The sequence below is a fragment of the Clinocottus analis genome, unplaced genomic scaffold (assembly GCF_023055335.1).
Source record: "Clinocottus analis isolate CAN_PGR_092001 unplaced genomic scaffold, fCliAna1.0.p SCAF_4, whole genome shotgun sequence".
NCBI classification, from domain to species: Eukaryota; Metazoa; Chordata; class Actinopteri; order Perciformes; family Cottidae; genus Clinocottus; species Clinocottus analis.
This window is the reverse complement of record NW_027176153.1, coordinates 3,588,072-3,602,106: the sequence shown is the minus strand read 5'-3', so window position 1 is coordinate 3,602,106 and position 14,035 is coordinate 3,588,072. Positions and strand designations below refer to the sequence as shown.

At 42.5% G+C, this 14,035-nt stretch overlaps 1 protein-coding gene across 2 annotated transcripts; it reads right to left on the bottom strand.

The window, feature by feature from the left end:
• Nucleotides 1-893: 893 nt before the first annotated feature.
• Nucleotides 894-8,772, bottom strand: LOC137801181 (protein NLRC3-like). Of its 2 annotated transcripts, none has more exons than XM_068598619.1 (10): nt 8,684-8,772; nt 8,441-8,596; nt 7,537-7,650; nt 7,250-7,328; nt 6,868-7,096; nt 4,947-6,750; nt 4,680-4,853; nt 2,240-2,413; nt 1,679-1,725; nt 894-1,564 (listed from the first exon to the last, which is right to left on the bottom strand). In XM_068598619.1, exons 1-10 carry the CDS (start codon nt 8,770-8,772, stop codon nt 1,020-1,022), a joined length of 3,411 nt encoding a protein of 1,136 aa, XP_068454720.1. In that variant the 3' UTR covers nt 894-1,019. The 2 variants fall into 2 exon arrangements, with proteins under 2 accessions (XP_068454720.1, XP_068454721.1); XM_068598620.1 differs by having other exon boundaries at nt 6,868-6,892.
• Between the last annotated feature and the right edge of the window lie 5,263 nt (nt 8,773-14,035).

The window sequence follows — 14,035 nt, the reverse complement described above, 5'->3', positions numbered from 1 at the left end:
GCTCTCTTACCATAAGGAGACAACCAGACGACTTTGGTTGGAAGGTACAAAATACAAACCAGTTTTATTTGTTTTTACAAGAACAAGGTTAAATGTTACAACAACGGCTAAAAAGTAAATTAAAGAAAAGATCGAATGTCAAAAACGTTCAAAGTTAAAATCATCTACAAGTCTCGTCAAAGAGACTGTAAACCAGAAGCCTGAAAGCCAAGACCTTTTTACTTGGAGCATCTTTAACTTTCTGGTCCAACTAAACATTAGTAAATCATTGGATGAAGCCGTTTATGAAATTTTACAATTCCTGAATTCATAAAGTTAAGAGTTATTTCTAAGGTTCCTGTCCGGTCTTTCTGGTGGATCATCGGGCAGGATGTCTCCTAAACAAATACACTTTGAAATACTGCTAATGAGGCTCTATGGCTAAAGGTTATAAGAGCTAATAATAAGGTGATCAAACCACAGAACGCGTCATGCTGAGCTTTAGGGTCTCACTTCCTGACTGAGTTCCTCACTACAGCTGCTCCACAAGTTCACATCTTTAACACAAGTGAGCTTTGACATCAGTCCCTAAGCCTGCAGATTTCTCCCAAATCATTTGGACTCGTTCAGGTCCTCAGTAGTTTCTCACTTGGTACCTGATCTGTGTTGGTTGAAAATCCACCAACTCTCTGAATTCTGCAGCGTTTCATTCATATTTTTCCACGGATGCTGAATCTGATCCAGAAAGACTTTCGTTGGTTTTTCTATACACAAACAAATGTTTCAGGACAAAAAAGCCCAGTTTCATACACAAAGTAAAACATGTTTTCTCGCTCAGCTCTCAAACATCCATCTGCAACACCACAAGTCCAGCGAGCTCTCAACCCTCCAGAGTCAGCTCAGGTACCCCTCACACGCTCCAACAGTTTACAACCACTGAGAGATCAGGTTGCTGCTCACCAACATAATCTGTGTGTGATCCTGTATCCTGTACTGGACAGCAGAGAGAACGTATCTCTACCAGGAAGAGACTCTCCCTCCTACAGAGAACACAGAGACACTGAGGAACCTGACTCGAACCGGAAACCAAACCCAGGATGCAGAGGTTCAGTGAATGTGGTGTTGAAGGTGTGGAGGTGGATCAGTGTGTCTGAGGAGACTGTGTAGAAGGACAGACAGCCAGCAGGACAGTCCACATACACTGCTACTCTGCCAGAGGAGGAGGAGCTGGAGGAGGTGATGGATGGTGTCTCTGTCTTATTTGAAAAGACTGAGTAACGATCACCAGAGCAGCTCAGACTCCAGGACTGATCATTCCTTCCAAACAAACCGTCTCTTCTGTCTCCTCTTCTTCTGATTCCTCTGTAACTCACTGATATATAAACTCTTCCACTCCACTCAACCTCCCAGTAACAGCGACCAGTGAGGCCAGTTGTACAGAGCAGCTGAGGCCAGTAGTCAAATCTGTCTGGATGATCAGGATATGACTGAACCTCGTCCTCCAGATATGTCACCTTCCTGTTGTTGTCAGACAGTTTGAGGTTTCTGCTCACTGTGTTTGTGTCCAGTGAGAGTTCACAGGAATCTGATGGAGAGAACAAGACACAATACAGCTGCAGTAATTAGACACGTGAATGAGTGATGTCACAGTCTGAAGATGGTTGAATGTTTTCATGAATCAAACTCAAAGCCCACTTACACTTCCTCAGACCGGGTCTCAACCATCGGACTCCAGCAGGCTCCACCCTGAAAGGAGGAGGCGGGTCAGAGCAGCATGGAAACATGGACATGACATCACTCTCATCACAGAGCTTTGTTATTCATGTTTACATGTTCATGTTCACTCTCTCTGGACCACTTATTATTCATTAGCTCATATTGCATTATTTCATAGAGCGTCTTCTGATTGGCCCGTAACGACAGCTCATGATGTTTACTTGTTTATGAGTTATTATTAGTATTATATTGACAATCATCCTCCAATTCAGACTCAGTTTCCTCTACCAGTCAGTCAATAAATGAGATGTTTAAACCTGCATCAGTTGATTCTTTGTCTACTTGTGGTTCAGTGAAAACAAGCTGTAAACACAACATCCGACACATTATCAGATTATGAAGTAGTTATGTCTGACATGATATCAACCAGCTGCTTCACAATCCAGCAGTTCCACATCAACATGATGATTCATCAGGACTCTTTGTGTTTGTGTCACCTGATAAATGGAAGTCCACTATTCTCTCTCGTTAGGCCTCTTCATACCTGAGAGTCTCTAGTCTCCAGTGTGGATCCTCCAGTCCAGCAGACAGCAGCTTCACTCCTGAGTCTCCTGGATGATTGTAGCTCAGGTCCAGCTCTCTCAGATGGGAGGGGTTGGAGCTCAGAGCTGAGGCCAGAGAAGCACAGCCTTCCTCTGTGATCAGACAGCCTGACAGCCTGCAAACACACAAAACAACACACGTCACATCAAGACAATCTGAAGGAGTATATGAGTTTAACCATAAATATACATCAGGATTTAAGTGTCCATTAGTTGAACATGTTCATGAATCCTGACCTGAGTGTCTCCAGTTTCCAGTGTGGACTCTCCAGTCCAGCAGACAGCAGCTTCACTCCTGAATCGTGCAGGTTGTTGTTACTCAGGTCCAGCTCTCTCAGACTAGAGGACTGGGAGCTGAGGACTGAGGACAGACCTTCACAGTTTCTCTCTGAGAGGTTACAGTCACTCAATCTGAAGAGAAAATAATCACCAAGAAGAAAAATAACATTCATGTTAAAATGAAATAACTTGTTTTGATGATGAGTCTGGACTAAAGTAAAATCTGAGAGTGAAAATTCTTGCTATTGTAATCTAAACAATTCTAAAGAGTCCAGTTCATTGTTCTCTACTGTATTCGACATCATTGACCATGATATTTTATTACAGAGAGTAGACCAGTTGATTGGTATTAGAGGTAGAGCATTAAGCTGGTTTAAGTCGTATTTATCAGATCGATCTCAGTTTGTTTATGTAAATAACGAAGCCTCAATGACCACTGCCGTTCGTTATGGGATTCCTCAAGATTTTGTACTTGGACCAATTTTATTCACCATATATATGCTTCCCTTAGGGAATATTATCAGAAAACATTCAATACATTTTCACTGCTATGCCGATGATACTCAATTGTATCTATCGATTAAGTCAGATAAAATCCACCAGGTTGCTGAACTTGAGGTGTGTCTTAAAGACATAAAGCTCTGGATGACCTGTAACTTTCTGCTGCTGAACTCTGATAAGACCAAAGTTTTTTTACTCAGCCCAGAACACCTCAGAAATCAAATATCCATTGATATATTTTCCCTGGATTGTATTGCTTTGGCATCCACCACCACCGTACGAAATCTTGGAGTTTTATTTGATCAGGACTTGTCCTTTAGTCCACATATAAAACAAATTTCAAGAATTGCCTTTTTTCACCTACGTAATATTTCAAAAATCAGGCAGATCCTGTTCCACAAAGATGCAGAAACGTGAATCCATGCATTCGTTGCTTTAAGACTAGATTACTGTAACTCCTTATTATCAGGCTGCTCTGGTACGGCCCTTGGATCTCTCCAGTTGATACAAAATGCTGCAGCTCGTGTACTAACGAGGACTAGAAAAAGAGATCATATTACTCATATTACAGCCTTAACTGGTAATGCACCATTATATCTTAAGGAGCTTATAGTGCCATACTACCCCACTAGAGAGCTATAATTCATTATATGCAGGGCTACTTGTGGTTTCCAGAGTCTTAAATAGGTTGGGGGCTAGAGCCTTCAGTTATCAAGCTCCTCTTCTGTGGAATAAGCTTCCACTTTCAGTCATCATTTAAGAGTAGACTTAAGACTTTCCTCTTTGACAGCGCTTATAGTTAGACCCCGATCTTTGATTCAGGAAGCTTTCTTTCAGGGGTTGGGTCAGACAACTCTCCTCTAGATTCGTGAGGGTATCCACCCCGTGATTCGGCCAGAAGGCAGATAATGCAAATAATCGCAGAAAAATCATGCGATTAGTTAAATTTTTTTAACTTTGCCCAGCCCTAATATGAAATTCTGAAATTTCAAATTATCAAAAACACACTTGTGGCTGTTACACGGAGTATGCAGTGAAACCTCTGTCTTTTTCACGTAACTGATCGTAGAGGTCACTCGACAACTCGTTAACCCGCTCTGCTACAGTGTTTGCCGACAGAGAGAGATATTGCTGAACAAGCTCTTCTTTTCTGGACACAGAATACTAGATCATGCAACATGCAATCATTCAGAAACTGGCCTTCCCTGCTCTGGCGATTAATTCCCTCATACCTTGCCACGACTGCAGCATCGCCTTCCTTCTTGGCATTATGATAAAGACTTTGCAGAGTACTTTTGAAGCTGCATGGCTCTTTTTTCCTCTTGTCTTCAAGGTACTTCTCATACTGTTCTCCGTGTTTAGTCGAGTAATGAGGCTTGATATTATATGCGGCTTTGCATATGAGGCACGTGGCACTTGCATAAAGGTGCGTGTGAGAAAAACGCACGGGCCACATTAACACTAAACTTTGATGTCAAGTTGGGGGCCACAAAATATCGGCTTTTGCACCACAATCGGCCCGCGGGTTTGAGACCCATGGTTTACACTGAACTCATAGTATAGACACATTCTATAATTTTAGACAAACTAACTCGATCTGACCTGAGAGTCTCCAGTTTCCAGTGTGGACTCTCCAGTCCAGCAGAAAGAAGCTTCACTCCTGAATCCTGCAGGTTGTTGTTACTCAGGTCCAGCTCTCTCAGACTAGTGGACTGGGAGCTGAGGACTGAGGACAGAGCTTCACAGCTTCTCTCTGAGAGGTTACAGCCACTCAGTCTGAAGAGATAATGATAAAGAAAAAACAATAGGTGAAAAAGATAGCAGCGTATTTAAGGTATTATCTATGAATCGAACTCTCTCTGTACTTACAGAGCTTTATTGGAGGCTTTGACCACCGGAAGCAGCCTCAGAAGAGCTTCCTCTGAAGCACAGTATTTCTTCAGGTCAAAAACCTCCAGATCTTTTCCTGATGTCAGTAAGATGAAGACCAGAGCTGACCACTGAGCAGGATACAGTTCATCTGTGGAACGACGTCCTGAACTCAGGGACTGTTGGATCTCCTCCACTAGAGAACCACCACCCAGTTCATTCAGACAGTGGAACAGATTGATGCTTTTCTCTGGAGACACATCCTTACTGATCTTCTTCTTGATGTACTGGACTGTTTCCAGATTGGTTTGTGAGCTACTTCCTGTCTGTCTCAGCAAACCTTGTAGGAGAGTCTGATTGGTGTCCAGTGAAAGACCCAGGAGGAAGCGGAGGAACAAGTCCAGGTGTCCATTGGGACTCTGTAAGGCCTTGTCCACGGCACTCTGGTAGAAATGTATTGGTTTAGGTTTGTCTCCAACGACTTTAGACAACCGGGAGGTTGTTTGCTCTTCTTTCAACAGGTTGACACCAGAGTTGATGAAGGTCAGATGGACATGAAGAGCAGCCAGAAACTCCTGAACACTCAGATGGACGAAGCAGAAGACTTTGTCCTGGTACAGTCCTCTCTCCTCTCTAAAGATCTGTGTGAACACTCCTGAGTACACTGAGGCTGCTCTGATATCGATGCCACACTCTGTCAGGTCGGATTCATAGAAGATCAGGTTCCCTTTCTGCAGTTGATCAAAAGCCAGTTTTCCCAGAGACGCAGTCATCTTCCTGCTCTCTGGACTCCAGTGTGGATCTGTCTCAGCTCCTCCATCATACTTGACCTTCTTCACTTTGGACTGAACCACCAGGAAGTGGATGTACATCTCAGTCAGGGTCTTGGGCAGTTGTCCTCGCTCTCTGGTCTTCAACCCGTCCTCCAGAACTGTAGCAGTGATCCAGCAGAAGACTGGGATGTGGCACATGATGTGGAGGCTTTGTGAGGTCTCGATGTGGGAGATGATCCTGCTGGCCTGCTCCTCATCTCTGAACTTCTTCCTGAAGTAGTCCTTTTTCTGTGGGTCAGTGAACCCTCTGACCTCTGTCACCAGGTCAACACAGTCAGGAGGGATCTGATTGGCTGCTGCAGGTCGTGTGGTTATCCAGAGGTGAGCTGAGGGAAGCAGTTTCCCCCTGATGAGGTTGGTCAGCAGCACATCCACTGAGGTGGACTCTGTGACGTCAGTCAGGACCTCAGTGTTGTGGAAGTCCAGCGGAAGTCGACACTCATCCAGACCGTCAATTATGAATACAACCGGGAACTCTTCAAACCTGCAGATTCCTGCTTCTTTGGTTTCAGTGAAGAAGTGATGAACAAGTTCCACCAAGCTGAACTTCTTCTCTTTCAGCACATTCAGCTCTCTGAAAGTGAATGGAAATGTGAACTGGATGTCCTGGTTGGCTTTGTCTTCAGCCCAGTCCAGAGTGAACTTCTGTGTTAAGACTGTTTTCCCGATGCCAGCCACTCCCTTTGTCATCACTGTTCTGATTGGTTCCTCTCCTCCAGGTGAGGCTTTAAAGAGGTCTTCTTGTCTGATGATGGTTTCTGGCCTGTGTGGTTTCCTGGATGCTGTTTCAATCTGTCTGACCTCATGTTCATTGTTGACCTCTGCAGTCCCTCCCTCTGTGATGTAGAGCTCTGTGTAGATCTGGTTCAGAAGGGTTGGGTTTCCTGCTTTAGCGATCCCCTCAAACACACACTGGAACTTCTTCTTCAGGTTAGATTTGAGTTCACGCTGACAAACTGCAGCAAGAAGTCCTGAATGAACAAACAACAAAGAGAATGAGTCAATGAATATATTCTGGTCCATCTTTTGAGACATTAGTAAACGTCTCATTTATCCAGCCTGTTAAATCTGTAGAGAAGTCCTCTTACTGCTCTGCAGACAGTCAGCCAGCTCCTCCTGCTTCATGCTCCTCAGGAAGTGCAGTGAGATCTTCTGAAAGGCTTCTCTGCTGCTCCTCCTCTGCTCTTTATCCTCACCATCCAACACCTCCTCATCCTCTCTCTGACTCTCAAAGCATTCTGGGTGATCTGAACTCAGAACCTTCTGGATCTTCTTTAGCTCGTCCTTCACAAAACTGAGGATGTTCTCCTCCAGCAGCTGGAACAGAATATTATATGAATGACAAACTTAAACCATGGAACCAAACATCAGATCCATGTTGGACCGACTGACAACCCACTGGTCTAAAGAGTGCAGCATGGAGATGATGGTGAACAGAAGACATGTAAAAGTAGTTGTACATGTACAGACCATAAATATGGAGTCCAGGTGTGTTTGATGCTGCTGGGCAGACGGACCTCTGGGAACCTCTGAGCTCTCCTGGTCCTCTCTGTGGAGGAGTCATGAACCATCAGTTCACATTGTGTCTGCACCACAGACTGTTTATTGTTCATGATATTAAAACACAAATACAACAATAAGTTAAAGATGTTGAGTTGTCATTAAATATTTTATAAACCAGATGCGAAAGATTGGAAATGAAGGACGAGCATCTGTGTGACAGTTAGTCATCTGTTTCATCTGTTTTAAGAACTTACTCTGGGTCGTAAGAACGGCGTCCATCTTTAAACCAAATCAGACCATCTTTAGACCGATCACTCTTCATGGACACACAGCTGGGTCCAGGAGACTTTTCTCTCTTCTGCTGTGAACTGATAGAAACACTGACAATTACCAAACATAAGAGTTGTTATGATGAATGTAATGTTGGAGGACAACCTTTTAATAGGCGACTCTTTTAAACTACTGATTCTTAATCAAACTACATTCTGCTTCCACATCTGCAGGTACTACCAAACATCTACCACTAGTCTGCATAACTTTATAACTTGTTCCCAGATCTCTAAACGTAGACCCAGAACCTCTGTAGCTCATCCCCAGACCTCTAAATCTAATAAATGGTGTTCTTGAACTACTCCCCACACTACGACAGGTAGTCCCTAAAACTCTGGAGCTGTTCTGAAGACTTTTGCATGGAGTCCCAGTCATCTATCTCCAGCTCTCTCTAAATCTGACCTCTCCTGTTCGACTTGAATAAGCTCACATTGCGTTTGCACCAGAGACTTTTTACAAATCATGATTTACACACAAACCAACACATACAGACTAGTTAGTAAAATATATTCAGTTATATCATGATTGATCATCATAAAAACCACACTGTAAATGATGCACAACCAATTATGTGTTACATAACTAAGAATAAGAACAGTTAGTCATCTGTTTCATCTGTTTCAAGAACTTACTCTGGGTCATAAGAACGGCGTCCATCTTTGAAGTCAATCACAGCATCTTGAGACCGATTACTCTTCATGGACACACAGCTGGGTTTAGGAGCCTTTTCTCTCTGTGAACTGATAGAAACACTAAGATTACATCGTCATCATCATCATCATCATCATCATCATCTCTTTGTTTTCATCATCAGTTTGAAATCTTCACCTTTGATCATCAGAGTTGCGTCCATCTTTGAAGTCAATCACATCATCTTTAGACCAATTACTCATTATGGACACACAGCTGGGTTCAGGTCCTGGATCAGGTTCTGGTCCAGGACTGTCTGGTTCAGGTTCAGGACAGTCTGGTCTCTGATGGATCCTGGTCACACATGTAGAACCAGAGTCAGTGAGTCAAAGACTTTGTGACATGAGAAGAGTCATGGACCGTTAGAGATGGTCCTCTCACCTCTGAGCTGTGGTCTGGCTGTCATGGTCTCCACACAGACTGGTGTTGGAGGGAGGGACTCCCTCCTCTCTGTCCTCACCTTGACTCATAGCAGAGTCCACACCTTCACACAAACACCAGCACCTGCTGGGAGAGCTCACACATTAGGTATCTTCATCATGACAATCCGCTCATTCACCTGGATACTGAATACACTCATGGGACAGTTTCTATGTTGTTGTCACTTTAGCTGCAGAGTTATATCTAAGAAATGACATTCACAATGCTCTTTAGTCTCTTGGTTTGTTCGTATGGGTCAGATCAGTCTCAATAATTGCAAATGCACACGGAAAGAGTCACAAATACATTACAATGCAGACATGAGTAAATTACAATTTATATAAATGAAAAAAATAATAATCACAAATATATTTCTGCATTTGTGTGTATTTGTTTGTGGATCGCACTGCATTTGTTTGTGGATTTGTATGCATTTGTTTATGGATGGCTCCACACTGTAGTCACATGGTCACATGTGGAAGCTAGTTCTAGTTAATCGAGTAAAAATGTCGACTACGACCTGGTGATTAATGAGAGAAAAAGTGAACACAAAAGAAAACACTAACACATTCAAACACTATAGAAAATGGACTAAATCTCTTTAAACCAGAAGGAGAAATGAAAAAGAAGCTTTGTGGACGTAAAGGATTGAAAGCAGCAGGTGAGAGCAAACAGAGTCTCTCAGGTGTGTTTCAGTTGTGATGGCCCTGTAAGCAGGTGGGTGGGCGTGGTTTCAACTGCAGGGGCGTGGTCTCATGAGTGACAGCATAACAAAGGACCGGCCTCAACAACGTTGCCTTCAGGTAACGTGGTTTATTATAACTTATTATGACTCACTGTTGTAGACCATACATGGCGTGAATGACAGTAGAAGTAACATGAGTAATATTAATTTAACACTCACATTCGTAAATATATCACTAATAATGATCATTTATTGTGCTTTCTTTTGTCACATCAACGTTAATGCACGTCGCTCACCACGTATGTGATCTTGGTAAATTATGTGAGAAGAAAAGGCAGCCGGTGTTTGACTATACTGTAGAAATATTACTATATTGCAAAGTTACTGTATTAAATACCTAATTTACTCAGGTTCACATGATATTATTTATAAGCATTTTATAATGTGAACGTTGTGTTTGTACCTTCAGCCTCTTCCCTCTGTGGCTTTGTGGTCGTCCAGAAGACACACTTTCAAACAGTTTTCTTTTGCATAGTGTGGTTGTTGAGCGACACAACCTGGCATAGTTTATTGCTCTTTCACTGCTACAAGTATGATCTACAACAGCTCTCTCATCATAACTGCGTCACTGGCGTCACTTTAGTTTACTGCCAATCACGTGATTATGCTGTCTGAAGGTAGCGGGTCATAAGTCTTACCTGAAGGCAACGTGGTTGAGGCCGGTCCTCAGCCTTTTTTGTTATACTGTAACTCTCTCTCTCTCTCACCCACACACACACACACACACACACACAGGCTTTTCTCATGCAACATTATGTGTTCATAAAACACAGGATCATACTCAGAAAAAGCTTTTCAATATGGTCACTAAACAATGTTCTCATCTTTGGTCACTAGAGGGCAGCAGACGTCTTTTCTTAAAAAATAAATCACTCAGAATATTTCAACAAACTTGCCCCCTTTAGAGTCAAACATTGTACATTTGTCACTATATATTCTCCATCAGCTATAGAGTCAGTCAGGGTGAACAAAACAAACTTTTATAACGATAAAGGAGGAACATAAACACTAAAGGACCACAGGATGACTGCAGCTTTCACAACAATAAGACATCTGCAAGATCACTTGGCCACCACCTCTCAATACGAGGAAGACACAGACGGTATAGTTGTTTATTCTTTTTATCTCTATTTAGCAGGGCTGCGTAAATTAACGGGTTGACGCAGCGTTAACGTTTCAATCCTTTAAAGAAGCTGTAATCATGTGACACGTAGTGTCTTCTTGGATAGAAGGGATTTGAACTGATGACGTTTAATCAACAAGGTTCACACCGCACCGAGGAAGCTATACATTAAAGAAAGTTCAAAAAGTAATTAGGCTCGATCAACCTCAGCTGAACATGAACTCTGTTGACTGACAGGAACAGTGAGACCAGCTGCAGCCCTCACTGACCACCACGGGGAGTTTACCCAGGAAATTCCCCAGTATTTCATATGCATTGTCAAAGTATATGAACTCTTCCAGAGTTATTACAACAACGTCAAGAGTAATTGTTCCTAATTTATTGCCCAGTGTTGGTGTAAATAATCAGAGTGAAACTTTTTATTGTAAAAGCTGTGTCAAAGTACATAGACTATTTTAGAGTGAATACAACAACAGCAAGAATAAAGAAAACCCCAGTGTTCATGTATTTGTACACTGCGTGTACTCTGAAAAGTACTCTGTACTCAGAGAGGCTCCGCCCACTTCCCTCTCCTCTCAAATGGATCTGAGTTTCCTCACTGCGCCATCTTGCACTTCTCCAAAGACTGTGGTAAGTTTCTCTAAATCACTTATGAAACCAAATGTTGGCATTTGAGCCGAAAAGAATAATTAGAATATTGTTATATTGTTGTTAAACATACACTGCAGTTGTTTTGTTGTCTTGAAATACTAAATAGCACAGGGCTAACGCGACCGAGTTGGAGGTCAGCTTAAATGTGCTGCACAGTTAAGCTAACATAAGGCTAGCTAGCTAACATCCAACTCGACCATGTGGGCAAGAGAGCTCAAAGTGGGGGATTTACAGTGTTGTATTGTTTTAATGTACAAAGAGGGCAGTAAAAGAGCAAATACTCTTTTGACTGCATGACTGCATTAACTTTAAAGCTAATTAGTTTCCTTCAGCAGAAGGCAGAGGCAGCATGAAGATGGCAAAGAGGTGAGTTGATGTGTAAAATGTTTACTGTGAGCTTCCTTTAAGGGTTGCCTCAGTTAAAAAAAACAATGTCAATTGTTGTATTTACGGTCTTTTCTTTAAAATTATTTAATATTTAATGAATATTGTCTTGTCTTTTATCGTTTTAACAGCAAATCTGTGTTAGCTCAGAAACCTGTTGGAGCCGTCTGGACTACAACGACGAAAGGTCTGACGGACAGGAGTTACACTGGTATCTCATAAACATAAGTGAACATTGTATGCACTAAACTAAAATGTTTTTAATTTAAATGCATTGGTATTAAGATCTGATATACTGGTGTTTGTTGTTTTTTTCCCCCTGCAGACGTGTTTGAGTTTTATTGTTTAGCTGGACATTGTAAAGTGAGAAAATGCAAAACACTTCAAAGTTATTCTGTACTTTCAGTTAAAAAGGAGTCGATTGAAAATAAGTAAAAAGTTCACTAATAGGGAGTAAATACAAGAGTAAATATTTTTTAACAATGGCAAGAGTCAGTTAACGCAACACTTATAGTGTCAAGTAGGTCTAACACTCAAGAAGAGTATTAATTATTCCTAGAGTCAAATGTAAATAACACTTTTAGTGTTATTTACATCCTAGTGTAAAATCTGAGTAACACTTCTCAGTGTAGTGTAAAATATGAACTCTTACCAGAGTTGAATTGACTGAAATTTAACACGTTCAGTGTAACTTTAACATTCTGTAGATAGGGACCATATGTCCATGACTCGGTGTTAAATTTGTCCTCATCCACCTGAAGCTGGTTCCCGTACACCTGAAGCTGGTCTCCACAATCTTTTGTAAATCTTTTTTAATGGTGTGTGTATGTATATATTACGTTGTGTGATGTGTCAAGCTACTTGGACCTTGAATTCCCCTTTGGGGATCAATAAAGTAATTATCTATTTATCTCTATCTGAAGCTGGTCTCCATACACCTGGATCTGGTCTCTATACACCTAAAGCTGGTCCCCATACATCTGGAGCTGGTCCCCAGACTACTTGACATTCGTTGATTCTTGCTTCATAGATGAAGTTATTAAGTAGATGCGTGATCACTTAGAGCTTTTTGACCAGCAGAGGCTTCAATAAACATGAAATATGAGCTTCATAAAACACATGGACCAAAGTCCAGACTTTAGTCCACTGTCGGAACTCAATCTAATGACTGAATCTGTTTTATAGATTTATAGGTTTATTAGGAGTCAAGGTGCAAGTGAACGAGCAGAGAAACAGTCAACATGAAGTATGTCAGAGTGAATACGCTCACGGTAAAAAGTGTTGAGTGATACTTGTTCATGTTGGTGATCACCTGCGGCCCCCTGATGGAGACAGACAGTTGGGTTGGATCCACTGTGGACTCCTTCTCAGAGACAGGAGGTCCACACATGAACCAGCAAAGAGTAGCTCGTTGGTCATGAAACCGACTGCAAGGAATTCAAGGGCCACTTACTTTCTCCTCCTGGACTTCAGCTCTCTGCTGTCTGGACCGGGTCTGTGTGAAAGAAGAGCTTCCTGTTGATGAGCTCCACCAGGATTGAATTCTCTTCCTCCACTTCTTCCCCAGTCCTCTGTCACTTCAAGCTGCTCTCCCGCTCCAACACTATTATAGACCAGTGTGAATCCCACTCCAACACTGATGAACCAGTGTGAGCCTGCAGCACAAGGTTCAGAGAGCAGCTGATAACTGTTTATGATCGATGGTAAAGATTAACCCTCAGCTTCTTCCTGCTGCGCCTCTGACACACTGCAACCAGGCGGAGAACATCATGCTCCTCGTCCCTGAACCAACATCCTTCATACTGTGTTGGGCTTGAACAGAGGACATGACTTAACCTACACAAGTGTGAGTGAAGGCAGCAGGAAGGTTCATGTGGTCCACCTGCTAGAGGTCAGGCCCCTTATGATGCGTTCACACCGAACAAGAGTTGAAATTTCCCACCTCCGGGTCAGCCAATCAGCGTTGATATGTTCCGCTCGTCACCGCCGTCCTGCCGGTGCTGAATCAAACTGCTGCTGGTCCTCCGGAAAGAGCTGATAGCGGCTTCATTCAGGCGCTGTTGTGGGACTACGGATACTATTATGAACTCAGACACCACAGAGTTTGATGTTATGACGTTTTTGGGACTTCCACAACAAGTATAAAGCAGATCTAGTGGTTATTTCATCCATAGTCTGATACGGAAAAGATTGCTCTTTTCCCGGAGAGAAGCGGCGGCATAAAGGGCCGCCGCTATTAGTCATGCTGCTTTTGGTGTGAACACAATATGAACCGTTGCTGTCTGCATGTGTTTGGAGGGAAAGAAAGAAACACAACACAACGAGAAAGAGACATAACACAACAAAGAGGGCTTTGTTGTGATCCTTTAGTATCATAGTTCCTCCTCTTTATTATTTAAAGTGTGTTGTT